Genomic DNA, 23,891 nt, shown 5'->3' on the forward strand with positions numbered 1-23,891 from the left:
GACTAAAACATAAAAAACTTTTTGCCACTTATGTTTGTTATTACAATATGGGGAAGACAAAACATTTTCCCAATAATAGTGTAATATTTTATGACATGTCAATGATTTATGGATTAAAGGGCTTATAGCTTCAATGCAAAGTGTATTATCATACACAAATACATATATATATATATATAATACAAATATTACACTATTAGGGGAAGGTATTTTGCCAGCCCCATAATGTGATAGGGTTGGGAACCTCTGGGTACCTCACGATACGCAATACAAATCTCACGATAACTATTATCTCACGATATGATGATAATACGATTATCAATATATTGGTCAGAAATCAATCTGCGATAATCTATGACATAACAAGAAGTTTTTATTTTATAATTAAAAAAGTGTTCTATGAACAGTGACACTATTTTAGTGCAACATTTCTGTAAATAAATGTCAACATACCAATGTAAACGAATAAGTATCTCCAATAGTGCTTTCTGTAAACAAAAAATAGGGTCTTTCTTACCAGTGACACCAGTATAGTGTAATATTCCAGTAAACAATGTATTGGTTCCTTCAACAAACAGTAACAAAATTTATGTGAAGACGTATCTGCACATTTTAGTGAAAAAGCAGAAAAGGTTTTGGAAAAAAAAAATAAATAAATACTTAGCGCGAGCATATCGATAATCAATAACGCAATATATCGCCCTATCGAGATATTGTCACACTCCTATAATGTAATAACAGTAGGAAATGTAATGTCAGATTTCTCCAAAAGGCTTTTTTATATATATATATATATATATACTGTATATATATATATATACACATTGCTTGAATGTAGAGTGCAGTATCATGCGTATGCGTAAATGTGTATATATAAACATATATATACACACACACACACACTTCGCATGTGAACGATACTGCACTCTACATTGAAGCAATAATCCCTTTAATCCATAAATCACTCTGATGATTTTTTACACTATTAGCAGAAACATATTTTGTTCAGAACCTTGTTAAACTATTGACCAGTTGTAACATTTTAGGTTTTTTATATTTCCGGTTATTTTACTTTTTAAAAAAAATAACAACTGGGGTCTTGTGACATTTGTTGCTACATATGGGGCTCTAACAGGCCCACACACAGAGGCTTGAACTGCTGCTTAGGCAGAAGTCATGTGAAAACCGAGAGACTTTAAAAATAGTCCTGACTTGCAAAGCACAGACTCCCCTTAAGGGCTGGAAAGCAACACCAGGTTCTTAGAGTTCCTGTTAATTACCCTGAGAGTGAGATTCACTACAAGTCACTGAAGTTATCAGTGGCCTAAAGCAACACCTGCTGAAGAGTAGTAATCCTTTTATATGTAAAACGTAACGACAATGTCATATTCAAATGATATTTATTGAAGTGAAGAAATGAATAAAAAGGACCTGACAGCTTTTCAGTGTAGTTGTGTTGGACAGCTACTTTTTATAAAGCTCCAAAAACCTCCGCCAGCTGCTGTCATCTCTAGGGTTTATTTTGCTATGATATGAGGGAATGAGTCTGCTGTACACAAACATGATCGGGTTTTAAAAAGAGCAACACAAACAGAAACAACCTTGGGTACGGAAAAAATACACCATTGTAATGCAGTATGAAACTTGTCATAATTAACACATTTAATCATTTAGGACAAATTCTACATGGTGATATTTTTTTTATTTTTTTAAAAAGGCAGTTTGCATTGTACTTGATTATAATTAACATGATTGTGTAGATTAAAGAATGTCCGAATTCAGAATGGGATGCCTTATAATAATGTACATACGCGCAGGATTTCCCCCGATAACTAAAAACGTTTCGCTAACTACTGTATCGTATAAAAATACCAACAATCAAAGAAACAGTAAATAACACAGGAGAGCTATTGAATGCATGATCTGTGACTGCAGAATATGTGACGACTGACAACAGACCAGACTGCCGGTGTTTTGGGGGAGCTCAGTTCACTCATTGGGGTTTGGGTTAGCATCAGGATACTGTGAGAGGTCAAAGGTCAGGACTTTGCTGATGACGCAGTCCCCTTGCTGTGGAAAGAACAGGAAAGCGAGGTTTACTAGTTAACACAGATATGGAAACGTAAAGCACTGTAAATCTTCCCACATGGCCATAAAAATTAAATGTTTTATTATGTGCACAGTTTAAATTGACTTATTCTCTGTAGTGTTATTATTAAGGTCATAACTGAAATAGTAGTGTTTTCTATCAAAAAAGAATATTTCTGCAGGTAGACCAAATATGCCACATTTTTACTACATTACTCCCATTTCTGCCACTTCTCCCATCAGATTTCAATGACTTTCCTGCAAGTGTTTTCCACCTAAAGGACATTTTAGGCACTTTTAAACCGCCTCCACCACTTTTCCCACAGGGAATGTCGCTCGTGTTAGGAGTCGTTACTTCTCTGAACAGCGTGAAAAGCAGAGTGGATTTCTGAGTACGTCCTAACCCAGACCTTCACCTAAACAGGCCACACTACAGAACTCACTCACACGTGCTGTCCCTGAGAGGAGAAAAAGCCAAAAAGTGGCACATATTGTGCAGCCGTTTGTTAATAAATGTGCCTGTATGGCATTTACCATCAGTAAATTTCACTCAGAATTGTCTTTCTGGTAAGACTTTATTAGGTTAAAATATATCAAGATTTTGAGAAAAAAAAACGAGATATGTGTTTTGGTCCATATCGCCCAGCCCTAATCCACTATTTTTCTAATGTATTTGTTCGACATCAGAAGAAACGCACCTCTGGATAAACGCCAATGAGTGAGTCTGCCTTGGTGTAAAATTCCTCCTTCAGAGAGATGACGATGGCCTGGAAGTTGTGCACCGATTGGTCTTTGATGTAATTGGCCACCTTCACGACACACAATGACAATCAGTGTGTAAACAGAGCAGCTGTGCTGAAATCACGACCTGATTTAATTAGAAATTCAAGCTTCTACCCAAAATACTGTGTAAACATACCTTGCCAATATTAGTGTTGTCCAAAGCTGCGTCGATCTCATCCAGGACAAAGAAGGGGGCGGGTTTATAGCTGCAACAGGTAGAAGGAGGAATACATTAGCATGTTAGCAATGCACGAAAAGCAAGTCAAACACTTTTTAGCAGATAACGACTTTTTATGACCTTGTCTAACAAAAAATGATGACAAAAGACTGAATCGCTAAACGTCAAACATCTTCAAATAAAAATTAATTTCAATTTTATATGAACTTACTTTAAAATCTGACCCTCAAGAGAATCTAAACCCCTGCTTTCTCCTGACCTGCCACTAGGAGGGAAATTCAAAATATGCCTTGATTATGGGCGGGGCTCCTGGGGCAGTTAAGACATGAAAAGTCTATATTATAAATACTCTAATGAACAACCTATGCTATGCTAACTAGCTACTCATCACTCAATAAACCTCTCTATTCACTCTTCTCTCAATCCAACTCACCACAGATTATAGAGCCCACAGGTGCAAGTTTTTTTTTGGTTTTTTTTCTTATCCGTGAGGAACTTTCAACACTCGGATGCTGGCTGCTAGAGTCAGTCGTACACCTTTTGTTTTGTTTTTGTTGGCATGGATTTTCTGTTTGTTCTGTTATGTGTGTTCTACAACATGAAGGTACACGGTAACAATTTTTGCTCCTCTTATGGACCCTATAATGTTGTTTTTACATGAACATTGGCAGACACTGGTGTGGACGACTTTGCTCTCACTTGTTTTTTCGCCCCTTTATTTATTTTTTAATTATTATATCTTTACTATATCGTTTACAAATGTCCAACGGGCTAGTTAAATGTTATTTGTGGAACATAAACGGATGTGGAAGTCCTGTTAAAAGAAGGAAAATATCTTATTTGAAGAATAGTCAGGCAGATATTGTTTTTATGCAGGAAACTCACATGTAAAACAGGATGGGTTGGCCATATTTTCCATAGCTCATTTTCGAGTAATGGTGTACTGATTTTAATTCATAGGAATGTCAGCTTCATTCTTACAAGGCAAGTTAAATATACAGAAAGGATTGTGTGCGTTGTAGTCAACCAAGGAAATGGTTGGTCGACCAAGACTATGGCACACGTAGCGATTAGTCGACCAAAAAAAAATAAAATGTGGAGGTGGGTACAAAATACCCCCAGCCTGTGTGCCAGATAGCAAAATAATAGATGACATGTAGGAGGTAGCAGCACACCTTTGGATGAGAGATCATCCATGCTCATTGGAGCTCAGAGGGAGAGAAGAAAGGAGTTTACGAGACAAAAAATGGCGCTACGTGCAGAGCTGACGTACCTAGCAGCGCACAGCAGCGCATACTCCGACCAGAGCAAGTGTGGAACTCATGGATAGTGTGGCAATTGTGCGATAAAACCATAAAAAACGGGGTAAGCAGTGACACTCTGCATGTCCGGGAGGAGGAGGAAGTTATGTATGTACAGACTGACGGGAGAGAAAGTTGGAGGAACGCCAAAATACAGTAAGAAATCCATTCAACTCTGACCCAGATGGATAAATAATAATAATTTTGCCATCATAAGCCCAGTCTGTGTTTTTTTTTTTGGTTTTATATAAGGAAATGATGTTCAGATGTTAGAGTTGTCACTAAAGCAAAAAAAACTTTAAAGTCACTGACAGGGTTTTTTTTTACAAAAAGGCTTTTTTCTCAGCTTTTTGCTCTGAAACTGAAGATTTGTGTAAAACTTGCTCTATTCAACGGCTGATTACAAAAGAATGAAATGAGCCAGAAACAATTTTTTTTTTTTTGATGAAAGTAGAGGCTTCAATCTTTCAGAATCTGGTGTCAGATTTAAGATCATAGTAGAAAATATTCTGTGGGTCTTTAAAATCAGTCAAAATGCTCAAAAATGGCTGACACTGAGGGGGGTAGAAAATCTGAGACTGGCTGGCACTGAATGAGTTAATGTCAACATCAGACCAGCGCACGGGCAAAAAACCCACGTCAAACACAGGTGAGCAGTGTGCCCCGCTGCGCCAGAGACAGCAGTGGATCTATTTACATAATCCATGCATCAAATATAAGGATAATCCATGTTCTTGTGCAGAAAAAAAAATTATTTAACAGTGGATGCTTTTGCTTCAAGCCTGTCTTAATTTGTTCCCTCTCTGCTCTGAGGACAGTGCACTGCACTGACAGCGCGACACTTTTTTTTTTTTTTGCAGCGCAGAGCAGCACACACTCACACACAGCTGTTGCTGGACATAGAATCATGTTTCGGCATTAAATACATCATATTGATATTTAATCCTCATTACCTATATAAGTGCATTGCATTTTTGTTTTGCATTTTTTTTTTTTTTTACGGTATTAAAACTGATATCATTGCTGGTTGACCAATGAAAATCTTGGTCGACCACGACGGCATCGACCAATTAATCGACTAAACGGCCAAAGCTGGCAGCCCTAATGCGTTGATGCCATACTTGAGGGAATGTAGGTGGCGGTGTGTAATATTTACCCAGCAAGAGGGATCCCAATTTTTATCATCTAGTAAATAAGATACTGGGAGACACTGACGGCCTATTTGCTCTGGGCAGTGACTTTAATGAAGTTGTTAATCCTTTTTTGGATAGGAGTTCATGTAGAGCTCCTCTCCTGACTAAGGAGTGGGAAGTTCTACACATGTTGAGTCGTGATATAGGACTAACAGACATATGGAGGTTAACTAATCCAACTTCACCTTTTTCTCGCACTGTCATAAAACATACTCCAGGTGAGACTTTTGTAGCTAGCTGTGTTATAAATGCAATCAACTATCTCAGACCACGCAATGGTTGAATTACTTGTCAAGGCAAACTTAAATATGGAGAAAAGAGGCAGGTGGAGGTTGAATACCTCATTCTTAAAGTTAGACCCAATCTTTAAGCAAGCTTTGGAGAAAGACTTAAAAAGTTTTTTTTTAAATCAACATTGGTAGCACAGAGGAAATTACAACGGTGTGGGAAGCTTTAAAAGGGCAAAATTTATTCCACGTTACCAAAAAGAAAAAAGAGGATCTGAGCAGAACTAGGATCTTGGAAAAGGATATAAAGAATAAAGAACTAAAATAATCTGAACATTTATCTGAAGAGCAATTTCAAGAGCTCTGTGAGCTCAAATTTCAATTACACGAGATTTACAACAAGAAAATAGAATATTCCCTTTATAGACTAAGATCAGTGTACTGAAAAAATTGTATATTGGAAACAGTGGCATTGAAGATGACAGGTATTACAGACGGACACGTTTCTGGCAGATGTTTTTAACCCACCAGAACAGTTAAGAACAAGAAGAAGACATCGAAACGCGTATGAAAGTAAGTGAAAGTTGATTAGGATACTCTTATATTTTTCATATCAGGCTATCATATCATAATACCCGTCGGACTGTAATACCGGTCCGTCGGAAACACTTCCGTTGTGGCCGGTTTGCATTCGTGTTGTGACCTGTTTGCATTTGTGTTCGTTTCTGTAAATGCATTCACCTGACACTTCCCAGCCACCGTACAGGAGCTCCGCTCATAATCAACACATTTTTCAAATTTCCCTCCTAGTGGCAGGTTAGGGGATAGCAGGGGTTTAGATACTCTTTAAGAACGCTTATAAGAATCTTGTGATGTTGTGTATTACCTGTGAATAGCAAAAAGCAAAGCCAGGGCAGCAACAGTTTTCTCTCCTCCAGACAGGTTGTCCATCGGCCTGAACCTCTTTCCTGGAGCTACACAATTATAGTTGATGCCATCCAGATAGGGTTCCTCTGGGTTCTCTGGGCCCAGAAAAGCCTAGAAGAAGAAAGAGGATTATTTCCTTCACTAGACACACAAACATTCTTCTAGGTCAGTATAGACGTGAGAGCAAACCTGAGCACTGCTGTTGCGTGACAGAGCTTTATAAATCTCATCAATGTTGGTGGCCACCGACTCAAAGCAGGTGTTAAATCGATCAAAACGTTCCTTCTTGATCTGCTCGAAGGCTTGTTTGGCTTTCTTCGCTCGTTTACGCGCCGCCTCGAACTCTGGAACACATGAACAAACCTGTGAGGTCACAAAGTGTACTAAACATGACGATCTCCTAGTCCAGTGTTTTTCAAATGGAGGTCAGTTCAACTAAAATGCAATAAAAAATAAATAAATTAAAAAAAAATATATATATACTGTATATGTATATAACCGAGTTCAAAACTAATTCTAGAGAAACGTAATGTCTTTGGAGTCACTTGAAATTCCTGAAATTAGGTCACGATCCAAGAAAGGTTGTGAATCACTGCATTAAAGGAGACATATCATGCTTTTAAATTCTTCCTTTTTTACATATAAATCATACAGTTGTGGTCTATATAAAGCGGAACTGCAATGCTTGGGTCTGAATTCCTCGTTATTATAGCTCCACAGGCCCCTTTTCTACCCCTTTTCTGATGTGCTTCTGAGAGCAACTTGTTTTGGTGCGTTCTCTTTAAATGCAAATGAGACACTTCATACCCCGCCCCCTCTCCAGGTTGCAGAGGTGACACTTGGTTCAACTCCACCCTGTTCGGCCATTTTTGTAGTTTGATAGAAGAGATACGATTATTTAGCGGCGCAGAAAATGTTTATTCACACGTTATTTACAAAATGTCAACAACGGAATACTTGTCCATCCAGCCTTACATGTTCGAGCCAGAGTCTGACCCGGTGGAGCGAGATGGAAATGAAGATGATGAACCTGCAAAACCCTAACAAGTGAGCTAACACAAGCACCGAGCTAACGTTAGCACCAAGCTAACGTCATGAAATGTATTTCAAAAGTCTTTTCGCAGACAAAAACGGCAAAATGAAATGACTAATGAAAACTTTAGACTTAAATTAAATCACGTAGACCATATCATCAAGGATCTAAAACGAGCACACAGCGCTAACATATGAAGACGGTGCAACTGCTAATGCTAACAAAACAATGACAGGGACGTCTTATCATCACACTTTTTAGCGTTATTTACAGCTTACCAAAGGGCTCTGTTCATCGTCTCCAAAGATAGAAGGAATTGACCCCTCAATCAGACAAAGTCTTTCGGCAAATCCTTCTTTATACTGGCGGAGGTTGCTGAAGCTGTCATCCTTGAAGTGCTTCACGCACACAAAAATGACCTTACCCACAGATGTGGGTACATTTCCGTGAAAAATAAAACTCAACCAGGCACCAAAGGTTCTGATGCTGGGAGACGGTGTAATGAAGCATGTGGGTTACTACATCCAACAACCAAACATTTTGACTTATCCTCTCGTAACTTCGGCATCCTTGAGCGTGGACTACAAAATAAAAGCGAGACATAAAAATGGCGGATTGCGCGAAGTGTTGGGCCTGGAGTCGATGTCCTAATTTGGCAGTTCCGCTGCAAATACTGTGACGTTATTGTTCAAAAAACGTAATAGAGAATAGAAAAATCGAAACAGATTGAAAAATATGACCAAAACAGAATATAAAGATATCAATGGAGCACCTGAAGAGACTAATTTGAACTTTTCTGTACTTCTAAACAATCTAAATATACATCAAAATGCATTTACTGTAAGGGCTAAAAAAGTGGATTTAGCATGATATGTCCCCTTTAAATACTGTTTCTTTCCACTTATTTACAAAATGAGATTCTTTAAAATGTGTTATCACTCGTTCATAACATCATTATGCTCTATAGTTGTTTTAAATAGTTCTCTAAGCAAAATGTAGTAGTCGGGAAAAGGGGGTAGATGGATTTAGAAATAAGAGAAAGGGGGTACTTGGGCCAAAAAGGTTTGAAAACCACTGTCCTAGTCTCACCATCACTCGTCTCTTGAAACTTGTCGCGGACGCTCTCCAGCTTCTCCATGGCCTTCATGTTGGGAGCGCTGATTCTCTGCAGGATGCTTTGTTGCTCATTCAGACGCTGCTGCAGAGTGTTCGTCTCCCCCTTGATCTCGTCCTCTGATAGTGCGTCCTAAAGAAAGACAAGCACCTGTCTTCAATTCTATATCCATCACAACTACACATATACTCTACAACAGGGGTTCTCAACTGGTCTCACCCAGGGACCCACATTTTGACATGGTCTTTAAATCGTGACCCACTATTTTTCAGAATTCAACCAAGTAAATTTAGTTTATCAAAAATAGCTGTTGGAAACACACATATGTAATCTTTTATTTTATTCTTTATTTTTTTTAATAAATCTATATATTTTTCTGTGCAACATGCATTTCACAGCATGCCTGTCAAAAGAAAAGTTTCTTTCAAAATAAAAGACAAGTCCAACATTAAAGACATTAAGCATTTATTTATTTATTTTTAACCAGCTGTCCGTGACCCACCCAGGTAAACGACCCACTAGTTGAGAATCAATGCTCTACAATACTCAGTTCACACCAGGGTTGGGGTCAATTGCATTTAAAAATTGCAACTCCATCTTCAATTATCCATGGTTCAATTACAATTAATCACAATTACAGAGCCTTTAATAAATAAACCCCTAAAATGTAACCTTCCTTTTGTGTTGTTAGCATCTCTTATGAGGGTCAGTTTTGGCTCATGTCTTAAATCAGCTGTAAAATACATTAAAAAAATATTATCTATCATTCAATTTGTTTCTCATCTCTTGGTTACATTGTTAGGCTTCCTTAGCCATTAAAATATTGGTATTAATATATTTGGTGCGGGCGTCTGAGCCTTTTTTCTATCAGTATAACCCTTGATTTAAATGTTTTTTAATAGTAAAATGATCCTTAAGAGAACTAACAGGTAAAGCTGATGTGAAACATATTCTAATAATTGTTAACTATGCAAGCCTATGTGAAAACAATAGAAGTGTAACGTGGTTCCACAGTTTATTTACATTGTAAATGACAGTTTTTATAGAATTTCGACGCCAATTCCATGATGTTTACAACAGCAAGTTTTTTCAATTACTATTACTATTGTAATTATCAATTACGCGATTCCACTAACTTTCCATATGGAGTTTAGGTTCCTACCTTCAGGTCCTCCGACAGGTTGCTATAGTCAATTTCAATAAGTGCCTCTTTAGCCAGAACACTGCTGGATGTTCTCTGGCTGCTTGACTCCTCGGCCTGAGAGCCCCCCTGAGGAGAGAAAAACACCCTTAGTTTTTATATATTTTTTTAAATTCCAGCGTGACAGAAGCTTAGACTGTGTTCACGTACTTCTCCTTGGCTGATGTCATCCATTGTTCCTGAACGAAGAGGCAGCCGGATGTCCTGCATCTTGCACGCTTGTAGCAGGTTGTGACGGTCGCTACGTTTCTGCTCCAGTTTGGTTTCAATGGCCGTGACCTCCTTCTGGAGGTGGGTCAACTCTCTATGGTAACAAAAATAGAGTTTAAATGCAGAAAGAACCCAAATAGCACAGTTATATTTATGTGAAATGAAGGGAAAGGGAGTAAATGTATGATTTTTCAATCACTGACTTGTTGGCACCACCCAGTTTTTTGCGAATCTCCTCCATATCGTGGTTTTTATCGTTGACTTCAGATTTCTTGGTGAGGTGCTGGTTCTTCAGGTCTTGCAGCTGAGCCATGGTCTCATCAATAATCTTCATGTGTCGGTGTTCCTCCTATGACACGGGAGCAGCAAAGTGTTCTCTAACAGTCAAACATAGATCATTATGGAGCACTTTCTGAACCGATGACCTTTACCTTTTTGAGTCGCTCGATTTCAGCCTCGTCCTTTTTGACCGTCTGCTCCCACATCATCACCTTCTCCTGGTCCTCCTTCAGCTGGTTCTTCTCATAGTCTACCTGAATACCCAAGCGGGTCTTCTGGGTCTCAAATTCAAGGCTGAAGGAAGAGAACCCAGGTAGGAAACCCAGCACAGTTTATGCATTAAACAGTTTGAGCTATTATACCAGTGGTTCCCAACCTTTATTGGGTCGTGACTCAATTTCTATATCACTCATTTCTGGCGACCCCAGAGACTTTTTTTTCTCTACAATTATTTTGTTATATTAAAAATACAGAGTAGGCCAGGATTAGTGCACAAAGTGATAAGATTATCATTATACTGCATTTCATTTTAACTAGATTTATATTTGAGTAAGTGAAAGTATATAATACAATAGTTTAAGATTGTGTGTAGTTATCATTTGAAAAAGAATGATGATTAAGAAAATCATAAAAAATATTTTTTGATCAGTTTTTTTTCCCAATTATTAAAAATTTCAGGCAATATCATATGAAATCCAGGTGACCCCACATAGGGCCAGAACCCCAAGGTTGAAAACCCTGTATTAAACAGTAGAAATAACCAGATATGAAATTTACCGCTTCTTTGCAATCTCATTCTGCCTTTTCACTTTCTCTTCCTCGAATTCTCGGATGTTTCTCACACCGATCTCCTTACAGAATTCCACAAACACCTCATCTTCAACCTGGAACAACAAACACATGAGGGCACGGTATTTCCTGTGACGTAACAGAGAGCAGGGAGATTTCAGGACTGCAGAAATGCAGCCTCAATACTGGTGTGAGCTTTGGTCCAGCAAATAAATACCGTATTTTGTTAATTCAGTTTTATGTCATAGATTTTCTTCACCCACTTTACACACAACAGAAACACATGAAATCAGAAATAAATTTTCTCTAAATGTTTTATAATATTTGAAAAAGAAGCTGTACAGGGTATAGGAAAATATTATGAAGCCCATTTTGGCCCCGTAGTCTAAAAAATGGGGGCATTTTTAAATGATTGGGGGCCATGGAAAAAGATTTTCCAACATGAGTTCATTCACACTGGATTATCACTGAATATGTAAGACAGATGTAGGGAAACTATGGGTTTATTTAGCTCTTAACAGCCTTTAAATATTACACAAAACAAAACCTGCAACCAAAGCAATGCAAACAGATGTATAACAGAAGTCAATAGACCTACAGTTTCTAAAGAAATTTAAATAAAATATATACTGTAATTTCCGGACTATAATTTGTTTAGAAGCGATTACGTCCGTATCCTGACTCAGAGTCTGACTCGCTGTGATCGCTCCATGGTAGTTCATGGTAAGAAGAGCGGACGAAGTGGTGCATCAGTCTGGTTCCAGTAAAAAGTGACCATAAAGAGCTGTAAATGGACTGATATGTAGACGTGGGGCAGTGAGGAGGACACTTCATGTAGTAACGGAAACTTATCAGTTGAAACACGGACATTTCCCTGCAACCCAACTTGAGTAGAGTAGCCCGCATACCTGCCCGTTCTGATTGGCCTAGTTGTCTGAAGGGCACCCTCATCAGCCAATATTTGTAATGTGGACAATAAAACAGTGCACTTTATAGCCGGGAAATTACGACAGAAAAAAATCCCTAGTTAAAGTGTAAACAGGTTCCTAGAAAACACAAATAAAATTGAATACATCAACATTAGAATCTGCTTCAGTAATAGCATTTAATGAGCAGCACTCCAGAAAATGATAGTTGATGATCAAAAACTTGGGGGCAATTTCGGCCCGTGGAACAAGGTTTTTGGGGGCATTCTTGGCTAAATTGAGGGCCAAATGGCCAGTGGCCCTTGCTAATTCCCAACGCTGGGGCTGTATTTAATTATGTATTATTGCTCGAGTCCAATAAAACATCAGTCTTACCACATTCATGCGGTCCCGCAGGTCTGTGATTTCTCTCTCACGGGAATGGATGATCCTCTTGATGTCATTGATTCGAGGGCCAAAGTTAGCCAGCTCACTCTCCAGCTTGGACTTCTCCTGTAAACACGATGGAATGTGTCAAAATATGATTTGTAAAAGTTACTCATAGCAATAAAGGAGATAGATGTTATACCTGCATGTTGAGGGAGAGGTGGCGTGTTTTGGTCTGTTCCAGGTCACTCTGGGAATATTTGAGTCTCATCTGTAGACCGTGGGCCTGAGACTGCACCTGCCGCAGCTCCGCCTCCTTTCTTTTGGCCTTCATTTGCTCCTGCACATTTAAGATTAAGGGGAATTTGGTCATTTATTTAGTAAGGAATTTTTTTAAAAGAATATTTAGTCAAATTAGTTTATATTCATACATCTATCCTGGTTGAATTTTTCTAAAGTTACCTTGAGCTCCTCAGTGAGCTTCTCCTTCTTCTCCTTCAGCTTGTCCACAGCCTTCTCATCCCAGCGTCTGGCCTTGGCTTTTAGATCACTGGCTCCACCTGAGATGACTCCAGACTTCTGGAACAGGGTGCCATCCAGGGCAACAGTCTAAAGAAAAAAGGAACAAAGGCATGTAGGCACAAAAACATGTCATCTGCTATTCTTGATAAAACTCTCGGAGCTCTTTGAGTTCAAAGCATGTGATGATGTATGTTGGGCACCTTGTGTCTGTATGGGCCTCCAAAAGCAATTCTTCGTGCATCCTCCACGTTCTCGCAGACCAGGGCGTTACCACAGGCATACTGGAGGGCTTTCTTAATGTGGGGCGGCTCATATCGGATCACATCAATCACCAGCTTGGCTCCGCGCAGTTCACGCAGCTTCTCGTCGGTGGGTTTCACCTTTGATAGGACAAAATTAATAACATGAGTTGTTTTTAAATCAAAAATTGTCACTGATTGGATTGTATTGGCTCCTAATATTCAACCTGTTTTAGTATTTACCTCTAGATAATCCAGAGGCAGGAACGTCTCTGGCTCTCCTCTCTGCTCTTTGATGTATTGGATGCAGTCTCTGCCAGTCTTCTCAGAGTCCACAATGATGGCATCCATGTTCTTTCCTAACACTTTAGTCACAGCAATCTGGTACTTCTTCTGAGTGGGCTGACACAGGTCAATTAAACGACCGTACTGGAAAAGAGGAAATATATTTTCAGATACGAGCACAGGAAACTTGGCCTCAGCCACAGTGAACGCAGACCGTCGCCTCACCACAGAGCCGGGGTACAGTCTCTTGATGCTCTCCATAATCTCGGCTTTACGCTGTTGGCGGCTGTTCTCCTGCCTGTCAATTCGAGCGTCTCCGAGCTGTTCCATCACCTGCCAGAAAAGAGTTGTTCACAGCAAACATTACTGTGTGTGAGGAGCCATCTCGCGCAGACTTTTTCGAACCCTTTAACACAATGGTTCTCAACTTTTTCAGGCCGCAACTTCCAAAATAAAGGTGCCACGGACCGGGGACCCCCACTGTAGCATGAACATTCAAAAACAGTCATGTGGAGACAGGGCCATCTATAAGGGGGAATAAAGGGAAGAGCTTTTTGGGGGGCCCATCCATAAAGGCAGCTACCCGTGAGCGATGCACATATTCAAACTCGGGCAGAGTAGACCTTTCTGCTGACACCTTGTCTGATCCAAGCATTTTTGATTTTTCCTAAGTTTTTTGGTCTTTCACACTGCTCTCTCCCATAGGGTTAGGGTTAATACACGAAGGCGGCACTGTTGGTTCCAACTGACCTGCCCCCAGCATTTAAGAGCAGAGAGAGGTGCTTGTTTTTTTGTTTTTATATACTTAGCAATTTTTTTCATCTTCCAAATTTGGCTCAGTGGTCAATGACACATGTTTCTGTGGTGTTACAAACTCATAAATCAAATTTATTTCTGCTTTACACGGACTTTAAAGATGTAAATCCTTGCTTTAATCAGAAATAAAATAATAATGCATCAATTTTATATAGTGCTTTTTGGACACTCACTTTACAGAATTAAAGGATTATTGTTTCATTTCACACTTAGTGGTGGTAAACTACTATTGTAGCCACAGCTGCCCTGGGGCAGACTGACGGAAGCGAGGCTGCCAAAGTGCGCCATCGGCCCCTCCGACCACCACCAACACTCACGCACGACATTCATACTAGGCAATGTGGGTGAAGTGTCTTGCCCAGGGACACAATGACAGATACCACTGAGGTGACTGCCACCCCAATGTGGCACCTAGAGTTCTCAGTGGTCTCCCATCCAACTACTAACCAGGCACAGACCTGCTTAGCTTCCAAGATCTAACGGGACTGGGCAATGACAGGCTGGTATGGCCACAATGGGTTAAAAGTGACCAAAAATGGTGCAAAAGGTGGTGAAATTGGATTTTAAAAACCATAGCAATTAGTTGCAAATTAGACAGAGTGTCCAAAAACAGAGGAAAAGTGGTAAAAGGGGTTCAAAGTGTCAATATTGGGTTTTTTTTTTTTTAAAGAAATGGCAAATGGGCATGACAAATGAATGTTGTTAAATTGGCAAAAATAAGTGTGAAATATGGTGAAGAGGTCAAAAGTGATAAAAATGGGTCAACATAACGCAACATTAGATGGGAAAAGTGGTAGAAAGGGTTTATAAGTGCCGAAAATGTCTTGAAAGTGGAAAAAATGTACAGAAAATGCATTGAAATCAGTTGCAGAAATAGGAGTAATGTAGCAAAAATGACAAAATGCATTAAAAGGAGCAAAAATATGGCAAGAAAAAGATTCAAATGGGTTAAAACATGGTAAGATTGGTGTCGTTGCAGAAAAAGGGTAAAAATAAGCAACAATGAGCAAAAATTGTTGAAAAAATAATCACAGTTTCTTGAAGGCATCTGGTGACCCCCTCCCAGTGTCTCCTGACCCCACTTATTTAACCAACCAAAGAACATACATTAAAAAACAGTAAATAACATTTTACAGTAATCTAATGTCTTCATTGTGATGAAGTTACCTGATTTAGCTCCATGTTGATCTCATCGATCCTCCTTTTGGCCATCTCCACCTCCTCAGTTAGCTCCTCCTCCATGCGTTTTTGTTCGTCCAGTGACTGTCTGAAGGTTAAAGAGATATAAAGTATAGGATTGAGGCACTGCAGTAAAATAAAAAATCTAATTAAAAAAAATTCCACTGAATTTATGCATTTTTAAATTTAAAAAAAGCAGCATACTTGCTGGTCGTAATGTAATCCTCCAGCTTTTCAATACGCTTTTGGTTTTCCTCAATTTCACGGATCTTCTGTTTGATTTTGGCCTATACAAAGACAAAATATGTCGCCGTCAAATGGGTTCATAAGCATTTGTTACAGCAACACACGCATGATAATGTTGTATGTCTTCACCTCTGTCTCCACTTTCTTCCGCTCCTCCAAATCCAGGCGGTCCTGGTCTGCCTTCTGGTCACGGTTGAACTTCTCCAGCTCTTGAGCAAGAGTGGCAGCTCGCTTGCTGGCTTCCTCCTTCAGGCGGTGGTACTGCTTCACCTGGGTCAACGAAGAGAATCAAGAGTCAGACTAAAGGAGAATGTGCTGCGATCCTTAAAAACATAAATGGTCAACGACAGGGATACTTTTGAAATATATAACCTAGTAGCATTTTAAACTGCTGCATTGTTTCTAAAAGACTTCAGGTTTTATTAAAACTAAATAGATAAATATCTCAACATTACAAACAATACCAAAGTTTTCTTTTTCTTACTTTGAATCAGGTTTGGGGTCAATTACATTTATAAATTACAATTCTGTCTTCAATTATCGATGTTCAATTACGATTACTTTGACCAGCATTTTTTCCAAATACAAATAAAATTATTATTTTCCCCCTGAACGTCAATTACAATTATGTTCTCAATTACTAAAGTTCAATCTGATGATTGCAGTAATTTTTAAGTGCATTGAAAAAATATCGAATCGAAACTCAAATGTCTTTAAAAAATCTGAGATTTTTTTAGCCTTATTCAGCACTATTACATCGCAATTGTAATTAATTATCAATTACGCAATTACAATTATAATTCAAAGAGACTGATATTTCTGTCAGACCTGGTTTTCCTCCAGTGTGAGATCTTGGCCTTGGCTCTGAGCTTCCTCCTCCATTCTCTCTTCAAACTCCTGCTTGGTCAGCTCCACTGCCTTCATCTCCTTATCCAGTTCATCCATGTCTGCCTTACGCTTCTTGTACATTTTCTGAGCATTTTGCAATGATTTCCGCGCAGCTTCGAGCTTCTTGATTTTATGCGATGTGTTCTCTTTGGCCTTGATGTACTGAGGCCTCTTTTGGTTCAACTCAGAGTCTTTCTCTCTGCGTGCAAAAGTGAAAGAAAAACAAAGCACGATTGTAAAGAAATTGGGCTCTGAAGCGTCCACCGTGGTAACATTCTCACATACTTGATTTCTTTCTCAATGGTCTGCTGCTCCCTCATCAGGCGGCCCAGCTCTTTCTTTTTGTCCTTCAGCTCCTCTTCCACGTGGTCCATCTTTTTCCGGTCCTTGTCGATCTCCTTGTTCCTCTGGCCCAACTCTTTGTTCAGCTTCTCGATTTCAGTCTCGTTGTGGTAAAGCTTGAAGAGCTGCAGCTGCACGCTGGCCCGCGCTACTTCGTCTTTGAGACGCTGGTATCGCTCAGCCTGACAGAAAGATCACAGAAAACTTAAATATTCAAACTAAACAAATGATAAATTATCAGGACTAATTTCCTCTCAGTTCCACATTTGCAGTTTGAAAAATGGTGGCTTTTACAGGCTTCTTAATGACTACTTCAAAATGTTCCTTGCCTTAGTACACAGGTTCCAAAAGTGGGTAATGAAAATTGTAATAAGGGGTACATGAATAAAAAACTAGAATATAAATAGACCAGCACTCAGGAGCCTCCATGCATTGCCACAAATTACACATTAGCAGACGTAAGACTAGCCATGGTGACAGAGAAACAATCTCATTAAAAAGGCGCAAATATGACAAGAGCTTTACCGATTCATTATTATTCTTTTTTTTATTATACGTTATTACAGGATAGGCTAAAATTCAGAGACACATTTTACTGTAGGCCAACATTGTATGTGACATTACATCAGCGGTTCCCAACCTTTTTTAGGCTGTGACCCCGTTTTAATATCTGCACAAAGTGACATGATGCATTTTATTTGAATGAGATTTATATCTAAAAAAGTGAAACACAGATACAGTTATTTAAGATTTTTTTTTATGTGGTGTTATAATTTGAAAAAGAATAATGGCCGATATCTAAATCCAATATACTTTTTTTTAAAGCACATTGATCATGAAAGACAATTGAAACACTCATACAATATAAATGTGGGGTCCTTCCATCAGTCAAGCGGTAGCTGCAGCTGCCTACATGGGTGCCTGATCAAATATCCTTGTCCTATTATATGCCATTATCCTTATCCTATTAAGGATATAATAGGATAAGGATATTTGATCATGCACTATTATATCCTTATCCTATTATATTGGCTTTTTATTTGTAAGCCCATTGGCTTCTACCTCTCCCATGCACATGCTATTATTATTATTACTTTTTTTTTGTTGTATATTCATACATCCGAATGGATGTTTTTTTATGTTCTTTCTTTTTTTTCCTTTAATGGCTACTCTAAAGTGCTAAATAAATTAAATAATAATCACAAAAATAAATAACTAAATAAAATCTTGAAAAAAGTCCATATATCGGCTGGCCAATTTATCGGTCGACCTCTAAGAATTAAAATATTTAAAAAACACACTTTTAATCAGTTTTCTTTTCATTATAAATTACTAGACATTTTTGGGGACCTCATTTTTTATTCCAGGCGACACTACATGGGGTCACGACCCCAAGGTTGAAAAACACTGCATTACATTATTATGTTTTTTAAGTATGCAGTGCTAGGGGTACATGGCTTCAGGTTAAATGTCTGAAGGGGTGCGGGACTGTGGAAAGTTTGGGAACTACTGCCTTCACATAAATGACAATTTATTTTTTCTCCTACATGTCTTTGTTTAAAGTAATTGTTGTCTTCACCCACAGAATGACAATGTTTTGAAAAAGTAACACAAATGTAAGTGACACCAGAGTAGAGTTCATATTAAGTTATGCACTTATTTTGAATGTAACAGCATTTTCTGTGAAACTGGAAGTTTATTTTGCAGGGACTTCTATAGGTGTAACAAACGAAAATTGACGGTGAAAACGAACGGAACAACGAAGAAAGTAAACGATAAAACGCAGATGAAAAGAGTAACTGGGAGCGTCATAAAAACTTTAGCTAAGTGGGAACAAGGTATGTTTATTACATGTATGAAACTGTATAAATGTGTTTTGGTTAGTTTTGTGCATGCACAAATGCTAATGTTGATTGTATTGAAAGAGCTAAGCTAACGTTTTATTTTGTGTCCTGTTATTTATTCCTATCCAGCTCTCACGTTGGTTTAGCTAGTTTACTCATTTCGACCTGACGCTACAGCAAAGAAATGCTGTGGCATTAATAGACATTTACAGATAAATACCGTTAGTTTGAGAAAAAAAAAAGTACTTTCAAATGTTACATTTTGTGAATTAATAATATAATAAAAAAAAGACACTTAGACCCAAAGGGATACCTCCTCTTTCTCCTGCTTGGCTTCTTTGCGCTCTGCTGCGATGTTTTTCTTGCGATGATAATTGAACTGCGTGTCCTCCTCTGCTTTCACCATCTCTTTCTTCCTGCGGTCGTATTCCTGAGCTAATTCTCCAGAGCGGGAGATCTCCTCAAACAGCGCCGTACGCTCCTTTGGGTTCTTCATAGCAATGGACTCCACAGCTCCCTGGATGCAACACAATAAGTGAAACATTATTCCAAAATAATGAGCTGCTAAATATTTTAAGCATGTGGTATAACTGGTCAAACACAGAGCTGCAAAACCAGTAACAGGAGCAACACCTGGACCACAAAGACGAACATAAATGAACGCTTTAGATTAAAGACGCACCTGAAAGACGAGAAAGTTTCTGGCCTTGATCAGAATGCCGAGTTTTTCTAACTGCTCGCTGTAGTCAGGCAGGCCCACCACCTTATTGTTGATGCGATACTCAGAGGAGGATCCTAACAAACACAGAAAATACTTTCAAAAGAGCATTAAAAGTTAAACATCTCCCGTTATCACATAAATAACATTTTAATTAAAGGAAAAGCAGCATTATCTGCAAAATGAAAAATCAATACAACTGTATTTAGCTTGGCTCAAATGATTTTCATTTAACAATCTGAATCAAATGTTCCCATCTTTGTTGCACTATCACTGGCCTGATATTTTAAACATCTGATCTAGAGTCTTTTTACAACAAAACAGAATTGTTGCACGTGACTTTAATTTTTTTCTTTGCATTTACTTTGACTGCACATCCTCCCACACTCTGGTCATCATGCAGGTTGTTTTAAGAGTCTATTAACTGGGAGTTAATAAAAAAAAATGTTTAAAAAGATTAACAGAAGATATGATTTATCATATTATTATCATATTTACCAACTAAACAGAACGCTACAGTTATTACCATGTTATGTCAATGACTATTTGAGAAAATAAATTGCAACCTACTTTAATGCTTTAAGTTTAATCTTTATGCATCTGTGGCTGAAAACAATTACAGTGTCTTGTTTTTTTTTTTTTTACACTTTTACAAAATTTTAACTTTTCAGTGAAGCTGTAATCAGAGAAAAGGGATACAAAAGCGTTTTTAGTTCCTAAGTAAGGCTGAATGATTTTGCGATATTTGCGATATTATTACGATATCATAAAATGTGATTTTCTAATCGCAAAAGGCTGCTTTTTTTTTCTTGTACTGTCCTGTAAAGTTCAGAGAGTGTTTAAAAAGTGCAGTCCACATGTTTACATGTTTCATGAAACGTGAAGTTAGTTAGATATGTTGAAGAGGTAAAGCCACAGATTTGTTTGCTTTATTGTTGTAATCTGTGCTTTAACATTAATATTTTATATTTATTTAAAGTTTAAGTGAATCTGAAATAGTTTATTATGAAACAGATTGATTTATTGCTTGTGTTCATTGAAAAAATACATTACAAGAGGCCCTTGAAAAAATAATTACATAATTGGAATATCAATCACAATTAGATTATTTTCCAAAATCGTTCAGCCCCATTCCTAAGAATGGCATTTTTTTTCCCTACACATCATCTTTTACTTTCCCAGACTGCCTTAAATATTGCTCATTCACTCAGCTTCATACCAATGATGACCCTTGTAAAAGAGCGTTCCTCCCCATTATCCTCCTGGTACACCATGCTGACGAAGGCTCTGTTGGCGGCCGGCTTCCCCACAGGAGCTCCATGGATCAGATCTTTGAGAGTCTTCACACGCAGGTTGCTGGTCTTTTCTGCTAACACGAAGCTGATAGCATCCATAAGGTTGGACTTTCCTACAACAACAGCAGAAGCACAACAGTCATCGATTTAGGCAGGAGTTGTTTTCCAAATACAGCACAGCTGCAGTAAAGATCATCAATTAAAAAGGTTAATGAAACACAACAAACTCAAGGGGTGAAGTTTTCTGTTTTCTGTCTAAACCCTATTCTCCCAACTAAAGCTTTCAACAAAGAAGTTCAATCTGCAAACTCACACACCCACATTACAAGCTAGGGGTGTGCCAAAATATCGATAAGACGATATATCGCGAGGTTTCGTCTCGTGATACGTTATCGCGATATGTTATCGATTCACTGGTGCCAAATATCTAATTTTTTTTAAATTGCAACATACAAGACATGATGAAAAAAAAAATAATAATATATATATATACACATACATATATACACACATATAATTATATATATGATACACAGAGATAATGTAGTACATACACAGCGCAATGAGATATTAGGTGAGGAGTGTATATTTACAAATGTACACTCGTTGTTTATGTGCAATTGATTGACAATGTCTTCTAATTTCTTTTAAATGAATTCAGTGCAGTCAATAAAATTCTGAATTTCTTCAGTGACACAGATATCGTGATGTATCGCGGATGAAATTTCCCGTGATATATCGATTATCACCGTATTGTGATAATATTGTTATCGTGTAAAAATAACTAAAACCATAATGATATATCGTATTGCAAGGTACCTGGCGATACCCAGCGCTATTACACGCCAATTATAATGTAACACATACTAGCTCTATTAGTATGATATGAGTGTATGGTATTTAGAATAAAAATCACAGATGAGCATTTAGATATTTAAGGCACAACAAGCAAATATGTGGCGGTATTCCTAAAGTAAAATGTTTATACATATTTCCATCCTCTGTGTAACGCACTGCTAGGGCTGCACGATTATGGCCAAAATGATAAGCACGATTATTTTCAACAATTTTGTAATCATCAATCACAATTATTTACCATGTTGGGAAAAAAACTGTGTTTTTAATTACACTATGGCTAAACAAACAATAGGTGTACAGTTAACAGTGCAAAAGGATGCTTTAAATAATATTTACAATGGGAAGACGAAAAAAAAATCAACCCAAGAATTTAAAATAAAATAAATAAATACACTAATACAGAGTACAGAGCATGGTATTTCAAATGTAAATATTGCCAACGATCAGGTAAATTTAATTGCGGCAACCAAAATCGTGATCACGATTAAAAATCGATTAATTGTGCAGCCCTACTCACTGAAAAATGTGGCTCTGTAATTAAGCCATAGCACATAATGTTAATCTATATTAGCATTCATGGAATCGCTCTTGTCCAATGAAATTGCTTCGTCGGAACTAAATATTAAAAAAAAAAAAAAAATGCATATCTTCGATAAACTATTGGACACATTTGGGAAAGGATTGTATTTATGCACTTTAGACAGTCAATAGCTGTGAGTAAAAACACCTGCCGGTAGAATCCAGTGACAGCAGTGAAGTGTACCAGTGCCTTTACTGTTACATTTCATGCTGAGCACATTCTGCATTAGTTATGATCGTTGATGCAAAACATACCAGATCCATTTGGTCCGATGATTGCAGTGAACTTGTGGAACGGTCCGATGATCTGTCTTCCTTTGTAGGACTTGAAGTTCTCAATCTCTATCAGTTTTAAATAGCCCATTTTGATGTATTTTCCACCCGTGCTCTAAAACACTATGAGGGCGAGTGTTAGCTTAAGGAGTTAGCTCGTTAGCTAATAGCAGCAGAGACTGTTTCGCTAATAAGACAAAGTTTGAACACAAACGAATGAACAGGTCCGTTCAATCTACTGCTGTCCCGTTCTCGTGTTGCATCGTGAATTGAACGCTTTTGTTATTCATCCAAACAAGCTCATAATCTGGATCAAGGAATAATTTCGCGGCTGCAACAACAATGCGCCATTTTACAATCGGACAGGAAGCCAGAGGCGCGCGCGAGCCACAGCATCTCGTTGTATCTCGCGGTGTTTTGTTTTGTCCACATTGTATTATTATCATATTACCATCTTAATTATTTGTATAAAGCGAAGATATCATAGTTCATTTTTTTATCACATGATGTTGCAACTTAGTTCATTGGAGAGTCAGATTTCTATGTTGATTTAATGTTTTTACTGCTGATGTTAATGTTCTTATTGATTTTTGAACTGTTAAATAATTCTGTTGCACTGTTTAATCATGTAAAGCACATTTCATTACCTTGCATATGAAAAGCCTGTACAAATAAATTTGATTAAAAATAAATAAATGAATAAAAATAAATAAAAATAGGTGATGATAGTCATAAAACCAAAGACTTAAGAAAAATAATTAAGAACAGACTATGGAGCCTATGGATTCTTAACCTTTACCAACTGCGAATTTATACCAATCTTAAAATAAGCAAACTATTAAAAAAAGTCATGACAACGAATGTAATATCTCTGCACGAATATCTGTTCTGGGTTTCAGAAATATTTATTACTATCTACAATGTTTATTATGTTTATGTATGTTCGTTAAATGAAGTCTACTTCAAAAATGTATTTTTGCAGAATAGGCTGTCCGGCCAAAAACACATCCACATTCATCCAACAATTATGTGTTGACGTTTTTTTAGACATAGTACACATTTTATTTTTTTTGTTTTTTTTAGATATAGTACACGTTTTATTCAACATTTTATTTAATTGACATGAACTGAAACATTTACTTTTTGCTCATATTTATTTTAGGTGATTTATACTGTTTTCTAGAAAGTTTTC

General features: G+C 37.8%; 1 protein-coding gene and 1 pseudogene across 1 annotated transcript; both read right to left on the reverse strand.

Annotated features, from left to right (window-relative positions):
• Positions 1-1,685: 1,685 nt before the first annotated feature.
• On the reverse strand, positions 1,686-23,091 carry LOC114466519 (structural maintenance of chromosomes protein 1A). Its single transcript, XM_028452013.1, has 26 exons — positions 22,682-23,091; positions 20,914-21,102; positions 19,659-19,771; positions 19,290-19,493; positions 17,076-17,314; positions 16,731-16,989; positions 16,032-16,172; positions 15,861-15,943; positions 15,645-15,744; positions 13,887-13,994; positions 13,620-13,805; positions 13,338-13,517; positions 13,078-13,224; positions 12,818-12,955; positions 12,625-12,741; positions 11,312-11,418; positions 10,687-10,828; positions 10,459-10,604; positions 10,196-10,349; positions 10,007-10,114; positions 8,820-8,976; positions 6,887-7,041; positions 6,657-6,808; positions 3,008-3,077; positions 2,787-2,897; positions 1,686-2,070 (listed from the first exon to the last, which is right to left on the reverse strand). The coding sequence occupies exons 1-26, from the start codon at positions 22,788-22,790 to the stop codon at positions 1,990-1,992; spliced, it is 3,696 nt and encodes a 1,231-aa protein (XP_028307814.1). The 5' UTR covers positions 22,791-23,091; the 3' UTR covers positions 1,686-1,989.
• LOC114467754 (uncharacterized) lies at positions 14,877-14,994 on the reverse strand (annotated as a pseudogene).
• Positions 23,092-23,891: the final 800 nt, after the last annotated feature.

This window comes from Gouania willdenowi, chromosome 7 (genome assembly GCF_900634775.1).
Source record: "Gouania willdenowi chromosome 7, fGouWil2.1, whole genome shotgun sequence".
Lineage (NCBI taxonomy): Eukaryota > Metazoa > Chordata > Actinopteri > Blenniiformes > Gobiesocidae > Gouania > Gouania willdenowi.